The 23,212-nt window shown below is 36.1% G+C and overlaps 2 protein-coding genes across 4 annotated transcripts in view; one reads left to right on the plus strand and one right to left on the minus strand.

The window, feature by feature from the left end:
* The window catches only part of NMT2 (N-myristoyltransferase 2), an 85,146-nt gene extending 69,125 nt beyond the window's left edge, over positions 1-16,021 (plus strand). For all 3 annotated transcript variants that reach the window (XM_001368464.4, XM_007504926.3, XM_056800160.1), the window contains exons 9-12: positions 35-205; positions 8,606-8,773; positions 10,360-10,497; positions 11,157-16,021. In XM_001368464.4, coding sequence (XP_001368501.1) covers positions 35-205; positions 8,606-8,773; positions 10,360-10,497; positions 11,157-11,177 — 498 coding nt within the window. In that variant the 3' untranslated portion in view covers positions 11,178-16,021. The remainder of the gene's footprint in view (positions 1-34; positions 206-8,605; positions 8,774-10,359; positions 10,498-11,156) is intronic.
* RPP38 (ribonuclease P/MRP subunit p38) lies at positions 15,028-18,212 on the minus strand. Its single transcript, XM_007504929.3, has 2 exons — positions 17,839-18,212; positions 15,028-15,961 (listed from the first exon to the last, which is right to left on the minus strand). Exons 1-2 carry the CDS (start codon positions 17,911-17,913, stop codon positions 15,098-15,100), a joined length of 939 nt encoding a protein of 312 aa, XP_007504991.1. The 5' UTR covers positions 17,914-18,212; the 3' UTR covers positions 15,028-15,097.
* Positions 18,213-23,212: the final 5,000 nt, after the last annotated feature.

Consider the following 23,212-nt stretch of genomic DNA (forward strand, 5'->3'; position numbering starts at 1 on the left):
TTTGATCATTTCTTTTTTGTGTCACAATAACAAGGTCACAAAGACTTCAGGTTTGAGACCGATGGAGCCAAAAGATATCAAAGCTGTTCGAGAATTAATTAACAACTATCTGAAGCAGTTTCATCTTGCCCCAGTGATGAATGAAGAGGAAGTGGCCCATTGGTTTCTGCCTCAGGATCATATTATCGACACATTTGTAGTAGAGGTAAAGATAAGGTGACTAACAGAAGTTTGAACATCATAAAAGTCTCAGAACTGGAAGGGACTTTCAAGGGCATTGTAGGCTAACCCCTACCTGAAGCATGAAAAACTTCCACAACATCTGAAATGTTCCTCTAGCCTCTGCTTGAAGATATCCTGGCATAGGGAAACCCAATGCCTCTGTGCCAATTCTATTACCAGACAGCTCTAATTGTGAGGAAGTTTTTCTTATCTAAAGGTAAAATTCTGCCTCCCTGGAACTTGCTGGTCCACATATTGGTCAATACCTCTTCCTTATGACAGTCCTTCAGATATTTGAAGATAAATATCATGTTCCCCATAAATATGAAGACTTCTTCAGAGTAAATTTCTCAGCTCTTTCACTCAATCCTTGTATGACTTTAAATCTATCATTCTTAGCTAGAAAGAAATTTAGAGATGATCTAGTCCAACCCTCCTAGTTTACAAATGAAGAGACTGAAGCCAGAGGTTAAGTGGCCTGTCTAAGTTCTATGTCACCTCTTAATCCTCGTTTTTTCCCCTCTCAACAGTCTATGTCCTTGCTAAGATTTATGTAGTCCAACCTGAGCTGAGAACAATAAAACCATTACCTCCTTAATTCTGGATATTGTACTTCTGTTACTGAAGCCTCAGGTGCCATTAACATTTTTGGCTGCCACATTATATTGACTCCTGGGGCTGGAAGTCTCAGAATCTCAGAGTTATACAAAGGCCTCAGAGGACATCTAGTCCAATGCATACCTAAATGACAGTCCTCCTTATTTAAAAATCTACCTCCATGGAATAGAAATCCATTACCTTCTCAGGAGTCCACTAAATTTTTAAGCAGTTCTAAATATTAGGAAGTTTGTCAAATCTAAATATCATTTTGATACTTCTAACCATTGCTCCTATAATTCTGCCCTCTGATACAAAGTATAATTCCTCCTTTACATGAGAACCCCCAAATACTAGAGGACAGCTTTCATGTCCTCCTCAACCATTCTCTTCTTCAGGCTAAATATCCCCTTTTCTGTCTACTGATTCTATATAGCATAATCTCAAGGCCCTTCACCATCTTGGTCATGCTCCACTGGGCACTCTCCAACTTCTCAATGTCCTAAGATATAACACATAGAATCTAACACAATGGGGTCTGACAAAGACCATTCATTTTCTCCCTAGTCCTGAACATCAAACCTCTATAAATACATTTGAAAAGGATGTTTTTTTAAAGTTGCCATATCACACCCAATTGTGCATGAAAGTCACTAAAAACCTTAGATCTTTTTAGATAAGCTTATCTAGACACACTTCCCCATCTTGTACTTGTCAAGATACAAAAAAAGGAAAAGGTCAATTGAGATGTTTGTAAAAACATATAGCACAATACTTGGCACATAACAAGTGCTTAATAAATGCTCATTGCCTTCCCCATTCTTCTACTTATGAAATCAGTAAAGAACAGTTGTTTTGTCAATGAACAGTTCATTTGCCAAATTCTTTTTCATCCACCCAAAAGAAATTCCTAAAAGTATTTCAGTATTAAAAAAAAAAATTAAGGAAAGATTTTGTCAAAAGTTTCCCAAAATACTGTAATGGTTATATAGCTTTTGAGCTGAAACATAAAACTTACACTTATCCTTTTATTAAATATGGCTCAATTTTCAAATCAAGACTGCTTTGGTGCCTGTCAGCCATTATCTTAGTTATCCCTTTTAGCTTTGTGTCACATATAAGCAAGCTATATCTTTTTTCTTTTTAAATAAGCCTCTTTCTGTCTTAGCATCAATACTTTGTATTGGTTCTAAGGCAAAAGATTGGTAAGAGCTAGGCAATGGGGGTTAAATAACTTAGCTTAGGGTTACCCAGCTAAAAATGTTTGAGGCCAGTTTTAAACCCAGGATTTTCTGTCTCCAGGTCTAGTTGTCTAAGCCACCCACCTACCTCTGCAAGCCATATCTTTAAAACATTTTTAAATAAAATGTTACATAGTGAAAGACTAAGACAAGATCCTTGGGGCACACCAGTCAAGAACCCCTTCTAAGCTTATACTGAACTATCAATGACTACTCTTTAGGGCATGCCTTTTCACAAGCTTAATATAATTGCCACCACCAGCTTAATATATATGCCACCAAGTGGCATAATTAATAGAAAGCCACGTCTGGAATTAGTAAGAGCTAAGTTCAAATGCAGAACCAACATTTATTAGCTGTATGACCCTGAGCAAGTCACTTAATGTCACCATGAAATTGCTATTTTTTATATAGTTTCACTACTTTAAAGTCATTGTATGAATATATAAAATAGCCATACTGTATGATATTGCTAAGAAGCTATGTTTGCATGAAAGGACTCTATCTTTTGTAAATTCTGGAGACTTTTGAATAAGTCTGGAGACAAATGAATAATGAAGACTTTTAATGAAGGCTTTTTATATGTAGGCCACCAAGCTAGGCATTGGGATTAATGAGGAAAAGCAGTCCCTGCCCTCAGCTAGGTGTCACAGAAAATAGAATGCCATATTCCAAACTGGCCTCAGACATTTACTAGCTGTGTGACCTGTAGGCAAATCACTTACTCTCAGTTTATCTCATTTCCTCACCTATAAAATAGGGATTAATAGCATTCACCTTGCAATATTGTTGTAAAGACAAAATGAAATATTTATAAAGTGATAAACCCAGTGCTTGGCACCTAGCAGAAGCTATGTTAGCTATTAAATATTATTATTATTGTTGTCTGAACTACATCCTTCTTTTTTTTTTTTTGTCCACAAGAATAGCACAAGGAACTTTTTTAAATACTTGGCTAAAATCCAGGTTAATTTATCTATAGAGGTTCTTAGCCTTTCCTGTGTCAAGGATGGACTCCTTTGCCTGTTTGGTGAAACCTATAGCCACATTCTCAGAATTTTCTAAGTAATTGAAGAAAATACTAAGTTCCAGTTAGAGAATAGTGAAAATAAAGATTTCTTTTCCCCCCAAGTTCAAGAACCCTATAAAAATCTATCTATGGATCCAATCTGGGGACTTAAAGCTAAAAACTACTGATCTATCAGCTTCCTCCTGATTTACTAATAAAGTATTCTTGTTAAAAAAAAAGAAAGGAAATGAAGTTTGTTTGGCATGACCTGTTCTACAGTGGCATTTTGTGATCAATGAATGCTTCCTTTCTTACATATTCACTAATTAGCTCCTTAAATAAGATGCTATAATATTTAAACAAGAACTGAAGACAAACTTCAATTATAATGTCAGTTCCACTCTCTTCCCCTTTTTTGGAAAAGCAGTTGCCTTTCTGCAGGCCTTTAGCATGTTTTCTGTTCTCTAAGATCTTTCAGAGGTTCATGGCAGTGGCTCAACGATCACATTCACCAATTCTTTCACCTGGACCTGATAACCTAAATTCATCAAGATCAATTTCCTATGAGCTGATGCTTTTTATCTTTACTTTTGCAGCTGGTTTTTTCAAAAATGAAAATGAAAGACTTTGCCTTTATTATTGCTAAAATTCACCTTCCTAACTCTAGCCTATTGTTTTATCTCACTGATAACCTTTTTGATCCAAAGCTGTTGTCATATCAATGGTTAAGTAATTTAATCCAGTTTCACATATATAAAAATATTGTGAAATGTTTCTTAGAAGATCATATACCTTCCACATTTTTTCTCTTCTTCCATGAATCCCACTGTATTTTTAAAAAATGTACTCACAGGTAGTATGAAATGGTGGATAGAGCCAGCCTCAGAGACACAGGAAGAGTCCGACTTTTACTATCTTCTGGGAAACTGTCTTAACCTCTCAGAGACTCCAAAACACTCTCTCAATACTACAAAGGTGTAAATTTGGTTTTCCTTTCTATTTCAGTCAATAAGTTAGGCTGACAACATCCTCTAGAGATGTTTAGAGTGAGTTCACTAATAACTAGAGGAATTAGGAGAAAGACTACACCGAGATAAATCTTGAAAAGGGTCAGGAATGAATCTGAAAGATTAAGATAAGGATATAAAATGGAAGATAGATTTTGCAAACATGTGAAAGTATGAAAATGGCATGTGGAATTCAAAGAACTCAAGAAATTGGCTGGAACATGAAGAAAAAAATAATTTTCCCATTCCACTAATCTTTCTTGGCCTTTTAAGTATCTGACTTCCAGTCCTAATTCTCCCATTAATTAGTGTGATCTTAAGCAAGTGACCACCCTCTGATCCTTTTTTCTACCTATAAAAAGGGGGAAATTAACTAGATGATGACTCTTTCCAACTCTAACATTCTATGAATCTGGAGTTTCTACCTCAAATCAAGGGACAAGATTCTTTGAATTTAAAAGTTGTCCTTTCTAAAATTTTGAGAAAATGTTTTATTAACCAAAGAGGTTGAAAGATGATAAAGAAAGGAGATAAAAGGGGGGGGGGAGAAAAAAATTTCTAAACTGGGTCAATGAGATACTAATGACTTCGTATCTACATATTAGAAGAGTTCTTTTGTCCCTTATTCTCTAGATTTTCCAGTCATCATAAACATGTACATATATCCAAATATCTCTAGGGTTTATGAATTCATTACTGGTATACCTTTTTGTGATATTTCGTTGGAAAATCGGGAGGTGAAAAGAAAATGCTTTAACTTTGAGTTGTAGTTTGGAGCATTTCTTTTCCCACCACTTAGAGAGCAAGTGCTCTCTAAATGAGTGCCTTTTGTGATAATAGTTATATCATACCAGAACAAAAAAATTAGTCTGTGCACAGAACTTAAGAATCTAAAGCCTAATTTACTGAAATTAGATTTTAGGATTTATGAAAATGTCTGGTACTTGGTCTTAAATAGGCAGGAACACTGTTTCTGAGGGTGGAACCCCAAGCACTTCTTAATTCAGGATAGGTACTCCCTATTTTGTGTGGTGATGGGGAACTTTGTTCTTCCCTTTTTTATAAAAAAAAAAGACTCAATTCCTAAGACTGATATTAATTTTAACCACTTTAAGATCTATTCCAAACAGTACTCATATAGTCAGAGATAAAACTTAAAATATAATTTTATAGCAGTCTTTGGATATGAATGTGAAAGACATATTTATCTGCCATTCAAGCACAAGATAGGAAGGAGGGACTTTTCAAAAGCATACTTTCTACCTATGAGTTCAAAGTTTTTCTCTATCTTAGGAATTCAAAGTCTAAGATAAAAAGAAACTACTGGAGCATTTTTTAAAGACATAAACCAGTTTCCCAATCCTAATAGAATATTTTTAAACTAAAACCATATAGTAAAAATATATGCAAAGGTTGTACAAGAAATTTATTAGTATAAAACTTATGCCAATCAAGAAATCTATATGCTTTTAGTAATTGCTAGGAAAATGTATCTCTAAGCAAGAAGAATCATGAATATTGCTTTCCTTGAGCTTGATTTTTAGGCTTAACAAAAAGCAAAGAAACATCTCTAACACCACAAACTAGGCAAGGTCAACAGAAAGGCATGTATGTCAATATTACATTGCCTAGTATACCTGGGAAAATAAAGTTCTCTTTCAAATAAACTTGAGTTTCATATACATATATTGTGTATACCATACATATTAAGCTCCCACTATGTGCTAGGTGCCAGATACAAAAAGACAAAAATGAAAAGGTCTCTGCCTTCAAGGGGTTTAAATTCTGTTTGGAGAAAACATGTAGATGAATGAACAAAATCTATACAAGATAACAAACTGGGTGGACCTAGAACTTGAGGTGGGGGTGGAGGGTCCTCATGAAATCTTAATTACACTTTGAAGTAGGAATCCCAAGAGACATGAGGAGGGAATGCTTTCTAAGCACAAGGCATAGTGGTACAAAGTTATGAAGATGGCAGCATTGTGAGAAACTGTAAGAATGCCACAGTGATTGGGATAATGCGAGGGTATTATTTTAATAAATATCCTTTACTGAGAAATCACCTCAAATTTTCAGATGATGATGGTTTTTTAGTAATTCCACAAGTTCCAAACTATTTTCCTAATACTACCATGCTGCTTTAGTTTCTAATTGAGTAAATATCAATAGATATAGCCTATATAAACAAAGGCTCTTTGGGGAGAAGAGGAGTTCTCAATAATTTTTAGAGTAGAAACAGGCCAGAGACCAAAAAGTTTGATAATCAGTCAGAGAAAGAAGGCAATTAACACTTACCTTCACCTAATTATCTAGACATTAAGGCTACTGTAGGGGCAGTTAAGTGGCTCTGTGGATGAACAGACAGACCTGGAGAAAAAGATCCTGGGTTCTAATCTAGCTTCTGATACTTCCTCGCTATGTGACTGAGCAAGTCACTTAACTTCAATTGCTTAGCCCTTACCTCTCTTCTGCCTTGGAACTGATGCTCAGTATTGATTCTAAGGCAAAAGTTAAGGATAAAAATTAAAAAAAAAAGACTATTGTAAGCTTCTCTCTTAGATTATTCCCTTAAGTAAATATTTAATAGGAAGGAAGGGGAAAAAAAGAAATAGAGACTTATGTTTTTCATTGCTATATCCATTATCTTAGGGTCTTTCTGCTCTTGAATGCAAGTTTCAGCTTTAGAACCATAGAGAACAAATTACCAAAGGATTATTTTAATGTTCATACACCAGGATGTTTTGAATCTTTTAGATTGCTTAACAAATAAGCTTTATGGTTTTTATTTTTAAAGCCAGGAAAAAGCCAAATAATTTTAACCTTTCTTGTTTTACTTGATAATCATGTTTCTTTAAATTTTACAGTTGCAAATTTAGAAAGAGAAGACCTCTAAATAGACTGGGTCCTCAGACATCATCTAGGTCAAATCTCTCATTTTAACACTGAGGAAACCTTGGCTGGAAACTGTGACTTGCCTGAGGCCATACAAGTTATAGTAAATGGCAGAGCTTCGACTTGAATCCAAGTCTTCTGACTCGGAATCCTGGCCTCATTTTCACCCTGCTACCCTGATGCTGTGTTTCCAGTCACCTTCACATCAGCTGACTGGAGCTCTTCCTCCATCTGGGAGAAGTTTGGAGTAATAACCCCAGTTTATATATATATGAGTATGGAATTAACAAATGCTTGTTGAATAACACCTGATTTCTCTATGCAGTTAGCTGGTAAAATCTTTGCCCCATCATAAGTTTTATTGCATTTTTTTCTTAGGAAAATAGTTTTGAGGACACAGGACAATCTTAGGATAACAGAGCTCTTATTCTAATCTTTACAATGAAGGTTCTCATTGGGAGTTACTGTGCTGCTCTAATAAGTGCTGCTTTTGATTGCTGGTGGTATCACTTCCAGAAATCATTCCCAGGAAGTTTTTACTTCAGAGGATTTTATCTCCCTAAGCATCTCTATAAATTACAGATTTAAGCTGGCAATGAATTCAACCCCATATCCTACCAAACAGTGTAGTGGATCTTTCTAATCACAGCTAGAAAATAGTGTTGTATGAATCCTAACTTTATCTGTGTCTCATCCTAAAAGTTGTAATTAAACTTGGACATTTATGAAGAAACTGATGATAAAATAAATTCATTAAGGTATATACATAGGCATCATAGGGGCAAGCATGCAGGACTTGGGAGTAAGAAAACCTGAGTTCAAATTCTTTTTCAGGCACTTAAAAGCTATATGATCCTAGATAATCAATAGATATGTATTAAGTGCCAGATACAGAAGATATAAAGAAAAAATAATAAAACAGTCCCTGCCTGCCTATGAAGGCAGTCAAGCAGCACAGTAGAGTGCTGGACCTAGAGTCAGGAAAACCTAAATTCAAATATAGTCTCAATACTTAACTAGCTGTGGGTCCCAGGGTAAGTCACTTAACCTGTATGGTTTAGTTTTCTCATTTATTAAATAGGAATTATAACACCTACATCAGGGTTGTTGTGAAGATCAATTCAGTTAATATATGTAAAGCATTTTGCAAAACTTAATGCACCATGTAAATACCTTATTATTATTAGCTATTCTACTGGAGATAGGAAAGTGTAGTTAATGTGGTAAAAACAACTCCTGACCTCAAAGAAAAAGGAAAGATTTTGTGTAAAACTTAATCCTGGAGCTGAGTCTTAAAGGGATTAAGGAATTCTGTGATGAAGAATGGAGAAAGAATGGATGTTCCAAACATGGGGAACAGCCACTGCAAAGTATCAGAGGCAGCGAAAGATTATGGCATAGCCAGGCCAGTCTGGTGAGATTGTAAAAGGAAGGAGTAATGTAAAACCAGACTAGCAAGGGAGAAAGAGGATAGATTGTGACAAACAAGTCATTTATCCTCTCAAAGTCTGTCTTCTTATAAAATGAGGGTTTCTATCTCAGAGGCTTATTTGAGAAAAGCTCTCTGCAAACATATTGTTAGGTAAGTGTTGGGGGCCATATTTCTCTGCCTGACATCTGTTTTGTTTTTTTAGTGCTCAAATGGTATGTTAACTGACTTCCTGAGCTTCTACACGCTACCTTCCACTGTCATGCATCACCCGGTTCATAAAAGCCTAAAAGCTGCTTATTCCTTCTACAACATTCATACTGAAACTCCACTACTGGACTTAATGAATGATGCCCTCATTATTGCTAAATTGGTAAGCAACTTTTTCTTCAAAATTCACTTGCCAAAAACTTTATTTTCTTCCACAGACAATAAAACTCTAAAAACATCTCAATATTTTGATCATTAATCAAAGGGGTATTTTGACAATTTCCCCAGAACCTTTAGTGTTTAGTATCTGTAAACATCACAATCAGTCTATTCCTATAAAAGAAAAATCTCAGAATGGTTATTATTTATCTCTGATTTATGAAATAGCACAATTAAGTGAAAGCTATGAGATACTAACAAAGATGGACAGCTAAGAGGATCTGTAGTTAAATATCTGATCAAATATGGAAAAGTGGTTCCAAATGTATCTCATCATATTCTATGTTAATATTCTAAGTTTCTCAAGCAAGAAGTTAGGAAAACCATTGGTAATTTGCTTCAGATAACGGGCTTATGCCTGAAATCTCTGCTAACAGGGGAGGCTGATGGAAAATTTGAGTTAAGAGTTCTGAGCTGCAGTACAGCAAAAACCAATTGGGTGTCCTCTCTAAATCTGGCACCAATGGTTATCCTCCAGGAGCAGAGGGCCACCAGGATCCTTAAGAAGGGGCCAACTGGCCCCTCATCTAAAGTCAAGTAGATGAAAACTTCTGTGCTCTTAAGTAGTAGGTTCAAGGCCCGAGAGTGACAGCTCACTTCCAGCCAGCTTAAGAGGGAGATAGTCTTCTAAACAAAACAACCAAGAAAAGCCCAAAGCGTTGTGATAAAATTAGTGAGTGTGGCAATATAGTTTATAGTGACAGTGTGTCAAAACAGGAATTCCATTAATTTTTCCAGCCTTTGGTAATAAAGTTTTGTCTTTGAGTCAAACAAAAACAGCCCCAAAGGGTCCAACATCAATATGTTGATTTCAATTTGCTTCAAGGAAAAAAAATAGTCATCTGTATAATGACACTGAATTACAGAATTAAATATTTCCTCCAAGGCCTGTTACAAATTTTTTAGTCCATCTACAAGTGGCTAATATCTTAAAGCTTAACTAGAATTCTACTATCAAGCCAAAAAATTATTATTGTATGGAAACACTTATGTTCAATACATTAGTTCACATGAAATTGTTAGAACTCTTTTCCTTTTCTGAATATCAGAACTCAGAGTGCAGCAGTTAGAAATCCCAAGAGAATGAATAACCACATTGATCAAAATATGAGCCACTTTTGATTGTCTTTATGAAATGAGATATCCTTGAAAGAAAACAAAATATGTTCATATAGGTATGCAATGAAAATAATCCAGTCAGTTTTTTCTATAGATCAGATTTGGGAAGAGAAAAGGGCAATGTACATTTGGACAAAAGCAGTATTAAGACATTTTCTTTCTAAAATAGGGTTAAAACAAATGCTTTCACAAATGATGCTATCATGTCCATTTTCTTCTTAAGCAGTCTGTGTTCTAATTTTCATGGCTCAGTATTCCTAGATATTTTTACTGACTATCCTCTTAGCAAAGATTATTTAAGGCATTAGGCAGGATAATTCAACTATTGACAGTTTTTAATATTTTTAAATTTAGACTTGAATATTAGGCTCTAATACTTTGAAAATGTTCATTGAATTTTTTTATTGGCAGAAAGGATTTGATGTGTTCAATGCACTAGATTTGATGGAAAATAAAACATTCCTAGAAAAACTCAAGTTTGGTATAGGAGATGGTAATTTGCAATATTATTTGTACAACTGGCGGTGTCCAGGAACAGAATCTGAAAAGGTAAGTGGAAACTAGGGTAAAATGCAATTGGTTTAAGTTTAAAAACTTTCCTTCATTCTTTTTAAAGGTATTTTTAATATCAAGTTTTATATACCTTTAAAAGTAAAGTGGGGCAGCTGGGTAGCTCAGTGGATTGAGAGCCAGGCCTAGAGACTGGAGGTCGTAGGTTCAAATTTGGCCTCAGACACTTCCTAGCTGTGTGACCCTGGACAAATCACTTAAGCCCCATTGCCGAGCCCTTACCATTCTTCTGCCTTGGAGCCAATACACAGTATTAATTCCAAGACAGAAGGTAAGGGTTAAAAAAAAAAAGTGATGCATTTTCACCTTATGTTATAAATACTGGTTTGCCTACATTTAAACTTGTGCAGATAGGTGGCTCAGTGGAAAGAAAGGAAGACCTGAGTTCAAATCCAACTATAGATATTTACTAGCATTGTGACCCTAAGCATGCTACTTAACCTCTCTGTGCCTCAATTTTAACTACAAGATAAGGAAAATTACAATATCTATGTCCCAGGAGTATTTAGAGGATCAAATGAGATTATAATTATAAAGTGCTTAGCACAGAGTCTTGCACATTACTAAATGCTACATAAATGTTATTATCATTACTATTATTCCTTTTTCTGACTATTGCATTTCTTCCCTTTCTTTAGGTTGGTCTTGTTTTACAGTAGGACATTTTCATTTCTAGAACTCTGCAGTCATCATTTGAGTTCCTGTTCTAGTTGACAAATCTCGGAACCACTGTTCCAAAGAATAAAAGCACAATTTAAGTGAAATCAAAGTGATCTATAAAATCTGAAAATATGAAGAAATTCCACACTTGACCAATTTTACTTATTTTTGTCAATTTTGAAATGAAAAATTCATCCAACTTATAGTTTGTTCCTCGGAGAGAACAGGGGGAGAAAGGTACTGAGCACATTCCTCTTATTTTCAGAGCTTTAGTTGCCTCTTGACAAAGAGAAGGTATTTTTCCATTGTAGAAAATGGACTTTTTATACAAACTGAACTGCAGTGAAGGATTAATGAAAGAAAATCTTTGCTAATACATAAACTGCTGCATTTCTATTTATTAAGTGGTAATGTTTGTCAGTGTTACAGAATGAAGGATTCATTCTGAATATTTTTGCTTATTCATTTCACATGGATATTATTTGGGCAAATTTATAAGAGGCCAATACTTTTGTAGCTCAAATGAGAAGTCTTGGTAATTAAGTGTGAAGCTGTATAAAAATGTACTGGGTTGACTGGTGCATTTATCAAATACACAATGCTGCCAAGTCAATAAAAACACAAATTTATACTTTGCTCTTCACAAGATCAGTGGATTCAATCAGTAAGTAGCACTGAACTGTTTGGTGCAATCATTACATTCTGTCTGAAAGAGTATACCCTCATTACTATATATTGCAGCTGCTGTTCAATTTTAGTTTAGTTTTTTTTTTCCTTTAAAGCAATGTGAGGGAAAGATCCCAAACTAAATACCCAATGAAATTAATTAATGCTATCAGGACACTGATAGTCTGAATGTTTCCATTGCTAATGCAAATTGCACAAGTTCCTTTAAACCAATTTTGATTTAACAGGACATGTCATTCTAATGAAAATATCTTATTTGTAAATAAGTATTCATAATTTTGTTACTGACAGTGTTTTTATCCAGAGTTTGAAACAAAGTTTCACTGTGTAACATATGTGTATATAAAATATAAATATATTGCCAATAGTCAGAAAAGATAGGGAGCTACTAATGAGGCCTTGTAATGGGCTTTGACTTAAATGCTACAAAATGACATTCTTTCTCCTTTCTTTATAATAAATGTAGTTTCTAAAGCTCTCCCTTTCACAAATATGTACAACTATGTGATGGCATTTCTCTTGATAAAAAGAGAAATTAAAATAATTTTCCCAACTGGTAAGATATAAAACAAGTCGAGGGGCTATCTATACAGCTTTGTTCTGAAGCTTTTTCCCTAGTTGAGAACTGTCTAAAACATGTGATCACTAAAGCTACCACTAGAGGGACTTATTGGACCATTGGGTCTATACAAGCAGAGGTGTCAAATACCACAGCCAGCAATACTCCTGAGTGGCCAGAACCAGATTAAAATATAATTGGGAAACATTTAACAAAATAAATAAAAATACGAAGTTTTCTAAAGCAACAGGGGGCCCACAGGAATCTTTATATACAGTTTAATAGCAAACAGGGTGTTCAGAAAGTTTTGGTGCCATTTTAAATTTTGAAAGTTTAGCACACAAGGGTGTCCCAAAAGTCTTAGTGCAGTTTAAAACAAAGTTTAATGTTGTATTAAGACTTTGGAGGACAGTCTCCAGCACTAGACCTGCATTTCTTTCAAGTACCCCAAGGGATCTCTTAAATTTATATAGTTACCATATATCCTTTTCACAATACTGAAGGTGTTCTCCCAATTCATGTTAGACAAGGCTTCAAAAAGCCAAAGAGAATTAACCAACAACAAAATGTTTCAAAAAATGTTTTGAACCAACAACCACCCTGCCTTTAAAATATTTTAATAGAGGGAAAGGACTTTATTAGGGATCCTAAAGATATAGGCTAAAAATAGGTATTTTTGAAATTGAATTTAAAATTGAAAAAACTATTTTGCATTCTAAAAATTTGGCATTTATTTGAGACAAAATGATCCTACCAACTCAATTACACATTTTAACCCTCTTAATTTTATCAAGATGCTGTTTTAAAATTGAGCTTAATAAATAAACCATGGATTTGTTTTTCCCTTTTCAATAAGACAGTCATAACTTCTCCATTCTTATGTACAATTTAAGTATATCATCTGTAAAGATGCCAAAACAAACTGTAAAACTACCCATGTTGAGGGGGGGGGAAAAAACAGATTGGAAATCCTTGAACTTTAGACTTATAATCAGCATTTGATACAACTCCTTCAACCAATGTAGTGACTAAAGTGAAGCAATATACCATGTTCACACAGCTAATCAGTGAGAGCCAGGCCTACACATATTTTATAAGAAACTACTTCATTATCCTGAAAACACAAATTCTAGAATGTTCTGCTCTATTAAAACCAAAAATTATTTCTAGCTAAAAAGCACCTTTGAGATTTACTACTAATAAACCCTCTCAACAAATATAGAGTAAACCTTCTGGTAGAACCTCAAAATTCAAACGACTTACATTTTGATTATAAAAATAAACAACTCATAAGCCCCCTTCTGCATCTACCTGTGTATTTAGGTTTGTGGCCTTTGTTAGTTATTTTTAATACAGTTGCAGAACATTATTTTGTCTAATTGCCTCACTTTTTTTATCGTTGAACTTGTCATTTCTTTGCATTTCATTATATTAATATAATTTATTCGGAGATAATTTATCCAAATGTCATGGGACAGTTCAATTTTTCACTATTAAAAAATAAGCCAACTATAAGAAAATACTTATTGGCCACCTCTTTTTAAAATCCTTAGAGCAGGAGGTTCTAAACTTTTGTGTTATGGACTCCTCTAGGAGTCTGATGAAGACCATAGGATCCCTTCTTAGATTGTTTTTTAATATATAGAATTACAAAGGAAATCAGTTAGCAAAATGTTTTAAAAAATAAGTGTTCAGACCCAAGGTTAAGAACCCTTGCTCTAGAGATACAGTTGCAACAAAAACATTCTTTGAACTCTTTTTTTTTAATCTCCCAATTACCACAGTATGTTTTTCATGTATTTAAGATTATGGCACTAGGAACCTTTAACTTTGTTGTTAAAATGAATTTCCTAAAATGCCTATTTAAAAAGTATTTATCACTCCATGCATCTAATCTAGAATATACGAAAGTACCATACTTTATGTACATTGACTAGACTTGGGCAAAGGAATTTGCCTTTGCAATATATCTAGCTTTTCTACCTGTCCACTCCATTATAAAATAGAACTCATTGTCTGACAGTCTTATCCCTGAGTAGAATGAAGTGTTCTTTTTTCACTATTCCATGATGAAAGCCTAAACTAGCAAAAATGAAACTATTACAAAATGTATAATAAAGGGATTGCCCATTTTCTCCCTCTAAGACACTCATTTATAAAGAATGAATTATTACAATTGATTCCCCTTACCCATTAACCTTAATACTTACTGATACATAAAATTTCAAAATTAAGTGGATTGTTTCCAGACGACCATTTCAAGTCTGATAGTTTCCTTTGGCTGAATGTATTTCATTAGAATAACGCATATATAACCCAATTTCATATGCACTATGAATCAGAACCATGTCAGCTATGGCATAATGAGTTTGATAGGAAGACAGGTATCATAAAATACAGACTTTTCACAAACCAGCATCTTACTGGCCTTTTAAATGAACTTATATCAGTTTGAACATGTTTTAATACCTTTTTGTTTTTATACTCAGATTTTTTTTTAAATAATTGATGCTTTTAAGCATTTGTTTAAAACTATATGTTTGTGCTCTAAAGTTAATTTTTTTACAAGGAACATTTAACAAGCAATATAGTGAGGACATATGTAAAAGTAATTCATTTTATTAGAAATTAGTTTCAATTGTGAAAAGATGTTTTCAAGTTATGTTTCACATGTTACTTTAAAGTAGTTTTTTTATTTTTTGATGGTTTCTTTATCTTATTGGGATTTGGAATTAGTTTCTTTATTTTTAGGGGCTGTAAAGTTACAGCAGAAGTATCTTGCTGACATTCAACAAGCTTTCGCTTATTTTTAGTAAGCTCTTCAAAGGAGGTTTCTAAAACATTTGCATCTTGAGTTTCCAAAGTTTCAATGTCTGTATCTTCCAGGGAATCTTTAGTTTTGTCATGAAGCCAGGGCACATGCAAACTAGGCACCCTGGGAATTATAGCTTTTAGTTCTTCAACAAAGGCTTCAGTGTTCTTTTTGAAACCCAGAGCTAAGACACACTTTAAACCAATAACGGGTGCAATGCTTTCACTAAGGCGTGGAACCTGGCAAGCTGGGATAGCTCTGCTGACACTCAACTGAATCAGGTGGGAGGTCATCATAGCAGGTTTGACAGATTTGCACACTAACACTAAAAGCAGTTCATTTTTTTCTAGCGCTCTGGTGACTTCATTAATCCCAATGGCAAGTTGTTTCCTCACATGTATAGGAGTCCATCCAGGTACTTTCTGGCTAACTTCTGTTTCTTTTTTCTTTGGAACTTCATCATTATCAATAGAATCCTTTTCTTTAGTTTGTCGTTTTGAAATAGGCCGTTTTTTCTTCTTTGGATTCTCAATCTTTTGAAGTCCAACATGTTTAAATCTTTCTTCTAGTGTCTGTAAAATGAAGTGCATATCATCTCTGTCCAGAGTAGTCCAGTTGACAGCATACGGGTTATTTAGCACCGTCTTTACAGTAAATGATTTTGCTTTCCGTATAGATCCCTTCCCTGATGCTGCAGCCATCTTGAATGTTCTTTGACACCAAAACTATTAAAGAAAATTAGAATTAATTGGGAGCCCTTATTTAAAATAAATGTTTTCAGCAAATATATCTTGTTTGTTGTCTTATTCTATATTACCAAATAAAAATAAGTCACATTTTTATAGCCACTCCACTAATCCATGTAAAACTTCTTTAAAACAATATGGAATTACTTTCATTGGAATTTGGTATCACTCTTCAAACAGGAGAAAAGTAAAGCCAATATTACCCATCCTGGGAAATAAGATGGTTTATGTTACACAAATTTATGAGCAACATTTTTTTAAATTGTTTTTGCTTTTCTTCATAAAAATCTAGTAATACTCTAAGTACTTATTAACTCCTTTCTTCCTTCCACTTAACTGTGAACTCCTTGAGAGCAGGGGATTGTTTGTGTCTCTTTGTACTTCAAAAGCCTAGCACTTGACATATAAGTTAATAAATGTTTTCTGAGCACTATTTTCAGAAAGATATAGCACTACAATTCTAGTTTGGGGAAGACATTTAAAACCTTACAATGCAAGTACTGACATCGTTTCTCTCACTAGCCCCACATTCTGGCCAGCCCCATTTACTTATATGTGTACATAAGTGTGTTATTTATACATGTATGCATATATACACACATATATATGTAAATGCAAATATGTGTATTTTGTGTCCTTCCAATTAAAGTTTACCTACAACACCCGCCCTGCTTTCAAACAGTGCATTCAGAGAGGTAGCCTGAATAATGGAAGGAGAATGGGACTTGAGTGAAGAAACTAGAGTTCTATTTTCTGTTCTGCTAATCAGACACATCAACAAAAAAAATAAACAAAAAAAACCTTTCCTTCTCTGCTTAGTTTCTTAATTTGGGTAAATAAATATAAGTCATATACCATGCCTATTCTTGGTCCACTGGTTAGATTTAAGCAAATTTGACACGTTAGAGCAGAGATGGCAAACCTATGGCATGGGTGCCAAAGATGTAGCAGAGCACTCTTTGGGCCCTGGGCACCCCCCCCCCCCAATACCTTACTAGAAAGGCAGAGGGCCTTGGGAAGAAATGCTCCCCTCCCCCTCTCCACACTGCTTGATAACATTTTTTTCACATCACCCACCCCTCTGCCCAATAAGAGTGCAGTCAAGGTGGCAACTCACCAGGGAGCAGAGCACTAGGGCCACTTCCCTCCCCCTCTCTACACTTGAGGATATTCCTCACTTCAACAGCCCCTGCCCAGCAGCCCACACATTACCTAATAAAGAAGATGGCATAGAAAAGATAATGTACAAGATATACCGACATTTATTATAGCAATAAAGGGAAGCCACATATGCACGTATAGCATACATATAGAGCCTTTTTATATAAATAAGCACTGAAAGCCATATGTTCATATACATTATAAAGTTAGCTTATGCATACATAATAAATGTGTTTGTATATACGTAGTTTGTACATTTCCTCCCAAAGTTATCTCCTCTATTAGAATATGAACTTTGGGGAGTGAGGTAAGGGAAGCTAGGTGGTTCGGTGGGCTGACCAGACTAGAGAAGGGAGGACCTCCTAGCTTTGTGACCCTGGGCAAGTCACTTAACCCCCAATGCTTAAGCCCTTACTGTGCATTTGCCTTGGAACCCATATATAGTAGATTCTAAAATAGAAGATAAGGGTGTTTTTTTGTTGTTTTTTTTTTTTTAATGGAGCTCTCCGAAAGCAAGGCAGATTAGCATCTCTTCACATGCCCATCGTTTGGTATAAAATTTGGCACACAACCTGCGCTTAATAAAAGCTCTCAAACTGACCCTTCTCCCTCCGCATGCAGAAGGCGTTTCGTAAGTACTTGGTGAATGAATTAATGGAGGATTAACAGAAAGGACCCCGTGCGGAGCCTCATACCCAGCAGAGTGTAGAAGCGCGGCCCGAACGGCACGTCGGCCATTCTACTCGGGGCTGTTGTCCTGCTGGGGTCATGAGGCCAACCAGGGCTTGGGCCTCGCGGGCCTCACAGACAACCAGTATCGGTCCCTACTCCATCTCCCTTCCCCTGCCAAGACATAGCGGGTTTCACGTACCACAGGGAGCCAACTCACAGTCCAGGGTTCTTCGCCCTCCACAGGCTTCCGGACAACCGGCAGCACATTTGAGGTCACCTCAAAGCGAGCATGCGCACAGCCCTCCCCTTCCTGAAAGAGAAAGGGGAAGGAAAAGATGAAATCGCGCAGCTCCAAACTGAGACTTTGTGCAAAGCGCAGAACGAAGACCCGCCTCCCCCTCACCGGCAGCCAATTAAAAAGAAGCCAAACTCGTTCCGGATGTACTTCTGCCGGGCGGAGGAATTTCCTTCCGGGAACTGGTCGGTTGCATGGTAACCAGCCTATACTGTCTCGGAGACTGCCATCCTCTGGCATGTTTTGTGATTTTCAATTTGGATGACTACCTTATCAGTTTGGTTTTGTCCCCGCCTACTCCCCAGAGCTTCAAATTTGAGGGACCCAAAGGTTAATTGGAGCTGCTAGCTTTAAACAGGGAGTACCCCTCTAACCCTTAACGTCAATTTGGACCCTGTAAATTGGTTTGCAGTTCTTTTGAGAACTGTCTGTTCATATCCTTAGATTCCTTTTCAATCGGGGAACGTCTTTTAGTTTTTGCTATTTTTATGACTTGCCTGTGTATCGTAGATTCAATTCAATTCAATAAACATTTATTAAACTACCTACTACGTGCCTGGTACTGTGCTAGGAGCTGGGAATACTAAAAGAGCCAAACATAGCCTCTGCCCACAAGGGGCTCACAGTCTAGTGAGGGAGACAACATGCAAACAAATAAATACAGGGACTGATTAAAGGCAGGAATGCACTGTAATTGAGAAGTTAGAAAAGACTTCCTGTAGAACGGTGGAATTTTAGCTGGAAATTTAAGGAAGCCTTAAAATGCTATTGCCTTCCCCTAGAGATTACCTCCCATTTATCATGCATTTATCTTTTTTCATACATAGTTGCTTACCTGTCTTTCTCTTTAGAATGAGCTCCTTAAGAGTAGAGCCTTTTAGCTTTTGTTTATACCACAAACACTTAGCACAATACTATTATTAAATGTTTATTGATGTGACTTAAAGATATTTCATAATATTTTTCGCCCTTATATTCTATTACTTTTCAAGTTTTGATGCCAGAATGTATCTAGAATTTTGCCAGTTTCCATTAAATTGTTAGCCTCAACTTCCTCCTTTTTGCTGTTAAGGTGACTGTTAGTCAGTGACAGTGGAAACCTTTTTTGAGAAAAAAAAAAAGTAGGTAGGTAATGGGATATGATGGAAAGTCCACTAGATTTTAAGTTGAGGACTTAGTTTGAATCCTTCAACTTTGGACAGATCACAACCTCAATGGACTTCAATTTCCTCATCTGTAAAATGAAAATTTTAGTTCTAAATGATCTCTGTATTCTCAACAAACTAAATCTATGATCCCTCAAATAGCCTCATGATAGAGAAAGAGAGCACTAATGTCTCAGAAGTGTCATGAGTTGCTTGTCATATGTGTTCTATGTCCATAATCTTTCATGCTTGTTCTCTGGCCACCTTTGTTTCCTATGTGTATGACCCTCTATACATGTTCTTTGGTCACATTACTTTCTTGTGTGTTTTCCAACTAGTGGTGTAGTGTTACCTGTGGATGGTATATCCTTGTGGGCAAGGAGGAAATCTTTCTTGCCACTTGTTTTGCTATGCTATTTAATTAAATGTATTTCACTTGGAACTAATTCATCCTTTTTCCTCTCTTAACAGAGTTAGTATAAGGCACAATTGAGATAATGTATGTAAAACACTCTAATAAAGGCTTTTACAAATAGCATTTAGTAGGAGGAAATTAGGGGTAGGAAGAGAATGACCAATAAAAGAAAAGCTGTGGTCTTTTTTAAATGCTGCTCTACAAAGTGCCTTAAATTAGTAGTGGTATTCTGGGGCCCACATGCAAAGGGACCCAGAGTACTACACCTAAATCATGCTTTTCATAGTGATTACCTTTCATCAAGGAAGGGCAATGATCAGGGAAATAGGAAAATCAATCCTGGACATTTTTCTAGATATGTATATTAAGTGGCTCCCAACATAATAGTTAGGTGGCACATTGGATAGAATCGGAAGGACCTGAATTTGATACTTAACCAACTGTGCAGCCCTGGACAAGTCACTTAAGTACCCTTAGCCTCAGTTTTTTCAGCCTCAAAATAAGGATAATAATAGAATTCATCTTCCAGAATTGTTGTGAAATGTGATAACATATGTAAAGCATTTTGCAAACCTGAATGTGCTATATAATGCTAGCTATTGTTATTATAGACAACACATAAATATATAGGCTATACATAAACAGAGCAGGCTCCCTGGTCAAAGAGATTATGACAGAAGGCATAGAAAAGCCAACCTTTCTATATAATAGAAATGCTACTCATGTTTAACTTCCATAACACTTGAGCAAATAGATATTCCTTAATCACAACAACTAACTTTTCATCATTTTCATCAAGGCTCGAGTTTTCATCAACATCATCAATTCATCTGTCAATAAACATTTATTAAATATTATGTGCCAGGCATTGTGCTAAGCTAGGAATATAAAAGCAAAAACAATCGTCCCCTGCCTTCAAGAAGTTCATATTCTAATGGGTGAGACATGCAACAACTCTGTCCGTTACAAGATATATACCATATATATTTCATATATATATTTGGAAAATAATCCAAGAGGGAAGACACTAGCTTTGATTGAGGATCAGGAAAGTCCTCTTGCATTTCTTTCAGAAGATAAGATTGAGATGGGTCTTAAAGTCAGATAAGCCAAGAGGCAACCAGGAGGGAGAACACTCCAGACAAGGACAATGCCAATGAGAAAACAGGGATTCAGGAGATGGAGGGTCATGTTTGAGGAACAGCAAAAAGGCCAGTAGATTTCTTGGAAAGAAAGTATAAGAAGCCTGGGAAAGAAACCCAGTGGAATTGCATGCCAGATATGGAGGGGGATAGGGGAGGGGAGGGGAGGAAAGGAACATGAGTCTTGTAACCATGGAAAATTATTCTAAATCATCTAATTAAATAAATTTTTTAAAAAAAGAAGCCTTGAAAGGGAGGAAGAACACAGGATATAAAGGGTTTTTATAAACTGTTTAGCTCTAATCTTCCTCCTGTAGTAGGCCAAGTTACTACTCATGAGTATTCTATAATAGAGGATACAAGGGAACAGGGGAAAGAAACTTACTCAAGTCCATGAATTTATTTTTAATTTTATTTTTTTATAACCCTTACCTTCCATTTTAGAATCAAGACTGTGTTTTGGTTCTAAGGCAAAAGAGTAGTAAGAGTTAGGGCAATGGGAGTTGTAAACCTCAAAATTCCTTAGACTTATAAATGTTGGAAATTTCACCATTGGGAAATTTCATACTTGAAAAATTTCCTATTGATAGTGGGTCTTGGCTATTGGAATGTGAACCCCATTGGCATGGGAGGTTCCTCTTCCTCCCTTCTTAAGATTACTTTAGGACAGAAACCTTTTGCTGAACAATGGAAAGGACTTTGACCTATGCTTAAGCATAGAACAGGAATTTCTTTGAGTCATGATTGATTTTAGAATTGATACAATGGAGATACTTGGAATCAATCTCCACCCTATTCAGTCCTAACAGGATTGAGTAAGGGCTGCAGCCTAGATCAAAATGTAATTATTCCAATCTCTACCCTACTCAGGTTAACAGGATTTAGAAAGGGCTGTAGCAAAGGATCAAAGATTTAATTATTTGAAAATATGACCTTCAACAGACATGTGCAAAGCCAGAGACCTCTGGGCAGTCCTGGGTTAAGCTAGAGCCTCCATTGGCACAGGGAAATTGATGGACAGGTGATTGGTAGATGTGAGGACTGAGGGGAGGGAACTTGGATGGTTTTCCTTAAGGATAGGGGGGTCTGAAGACTCGAGGTGGTGGTTGAGGAGTTGGTCTGAGTGGTTGGTGTGTGCTCTGAGAAGCTTGCTCTGAAGGAAGCTGAAGGTGGGGGCCTCTAAGACTGTTTCTCCATTTTGGTCACGTGAGTAATAATTTTCTTTGCCCCAGCTATCTAAGGGCTTGGGCCTTTTGGCCCAGCCTAAACAGAAGGGGTATTTAAGCCCTATTCCCTTCTCTCCCTTTTCTCTCTCTCTCTCTCTAATTCCTTTCTTCCTCCTGTTGTAATTAAACTCCATAAAAGATTGACTGCTGACTTGAGTTTTCATTTAGGAATTACATAGCTGAATTCCTTGGCGACCTTAAATTAATATATATCAGTCTTTTAAAAGTGATTTCCTTGTCACAGAGTTAAGTGATTTGCTCAGGGTCACACAGCTAGGAAGTACCTGAGGCCAGATTTGAACCTAGGACCTCCCATCTCTAGACCTCACTCTCAATCCATTGAACAACCTAGCTGCCTCTCAAGCCCACTGATTTATGGACTTCTAGAATGTGAGTCCTTAAAAGATCCCTAAAGAGTCTATATAGTTTACCATTTTCACTTTATAGATGAAGAAATGGGAGACCAAGGAAAGGAAAATGACTTTCCCACGGTCATAAAATAGTAATAAAGTCTTATCCACAAGCACATTTTCCTGGCTCTCCCAATGCTGGGTTTTTTAAATGACAGGATTAAGCCTCTCCAGTTTGGTAAATGATTCAGTTGGGAAAGAGAACACAGGCTTGAAGAAAGGGTGGCAAGTCACTCTGGCTTTAATTTATCTTTACTTTTCTTATTCATTGGGTTGGTTAATTGGCTGGGCAAAAATTCTCTTTAGGGAAGAAATAATTTTCCTTTGGGCTCTGGGAATGAGGAACTGTTCACCAGCATCATTTACGCCAAGTTTTCCTGAGGCCTTTTTCCAGCAGGTGGAAGCAGAGCAACAGGACTAAAGTTCTGCATTTAAGAACTCTAGCCTGCCACCCAGCCATGCTCAGTTGCCCTGGAGAACATAAACATATCCCTCTCATAGTAGTAGTCTTTGAGAAGGGGCTGGACTCCTTATCTTTGGCTTTTTGTTTCATAATTATATAATGATTGTGTAGCATTTGGCCAGTGGTCTAACTCCATCTGTGTAAAAAGAAATCATACTCAAATAACAATCGCTTTAATTTCTATAGCACTTTATGATTATTTTAATTCTCATAAAAGTCCTATAAGGGCTATTATAATTATAAGGAGGATGGGGAAGGTGAAGGGAAGGAGAGAGTTGGTGAAGAGGGGAGAGAGAGAGAT

This window comes from Monodelphis domestica, chromosome 5 (genome assembly GCF_027887165.1).
Source record: "Monodelphis domestica isolate mMonDom1 chromosome 5, mMonDom1.pri, whole genome shotgun sequence".
In the NCBI taxonomy this organism is placed as follows: domain Eukaryota; kingdom Metazoa; phylum Chordata; class Mammalia; order Didelphimorphia; family Didelphidae; genus Monodelphis; species Monodelphis domestica.

Bases quoted from the DNA above. Each gene is read 5' to 3' on its own strand.
- RPP38 (XM_007504929.3), bottom strand. From the start codon at position 17,913: ATGACCCCAGCAGGACAACAGCCCCGAGTAGAATGGCCGACGTGCCGT. The intron at 15,962-17,838 runs GTATGAGGCTCC...TTTCTTTAATAG, and splicing joins GCGCTTCTACACTCTGCTGG to TTTTGGTGTCAAAGAACATT.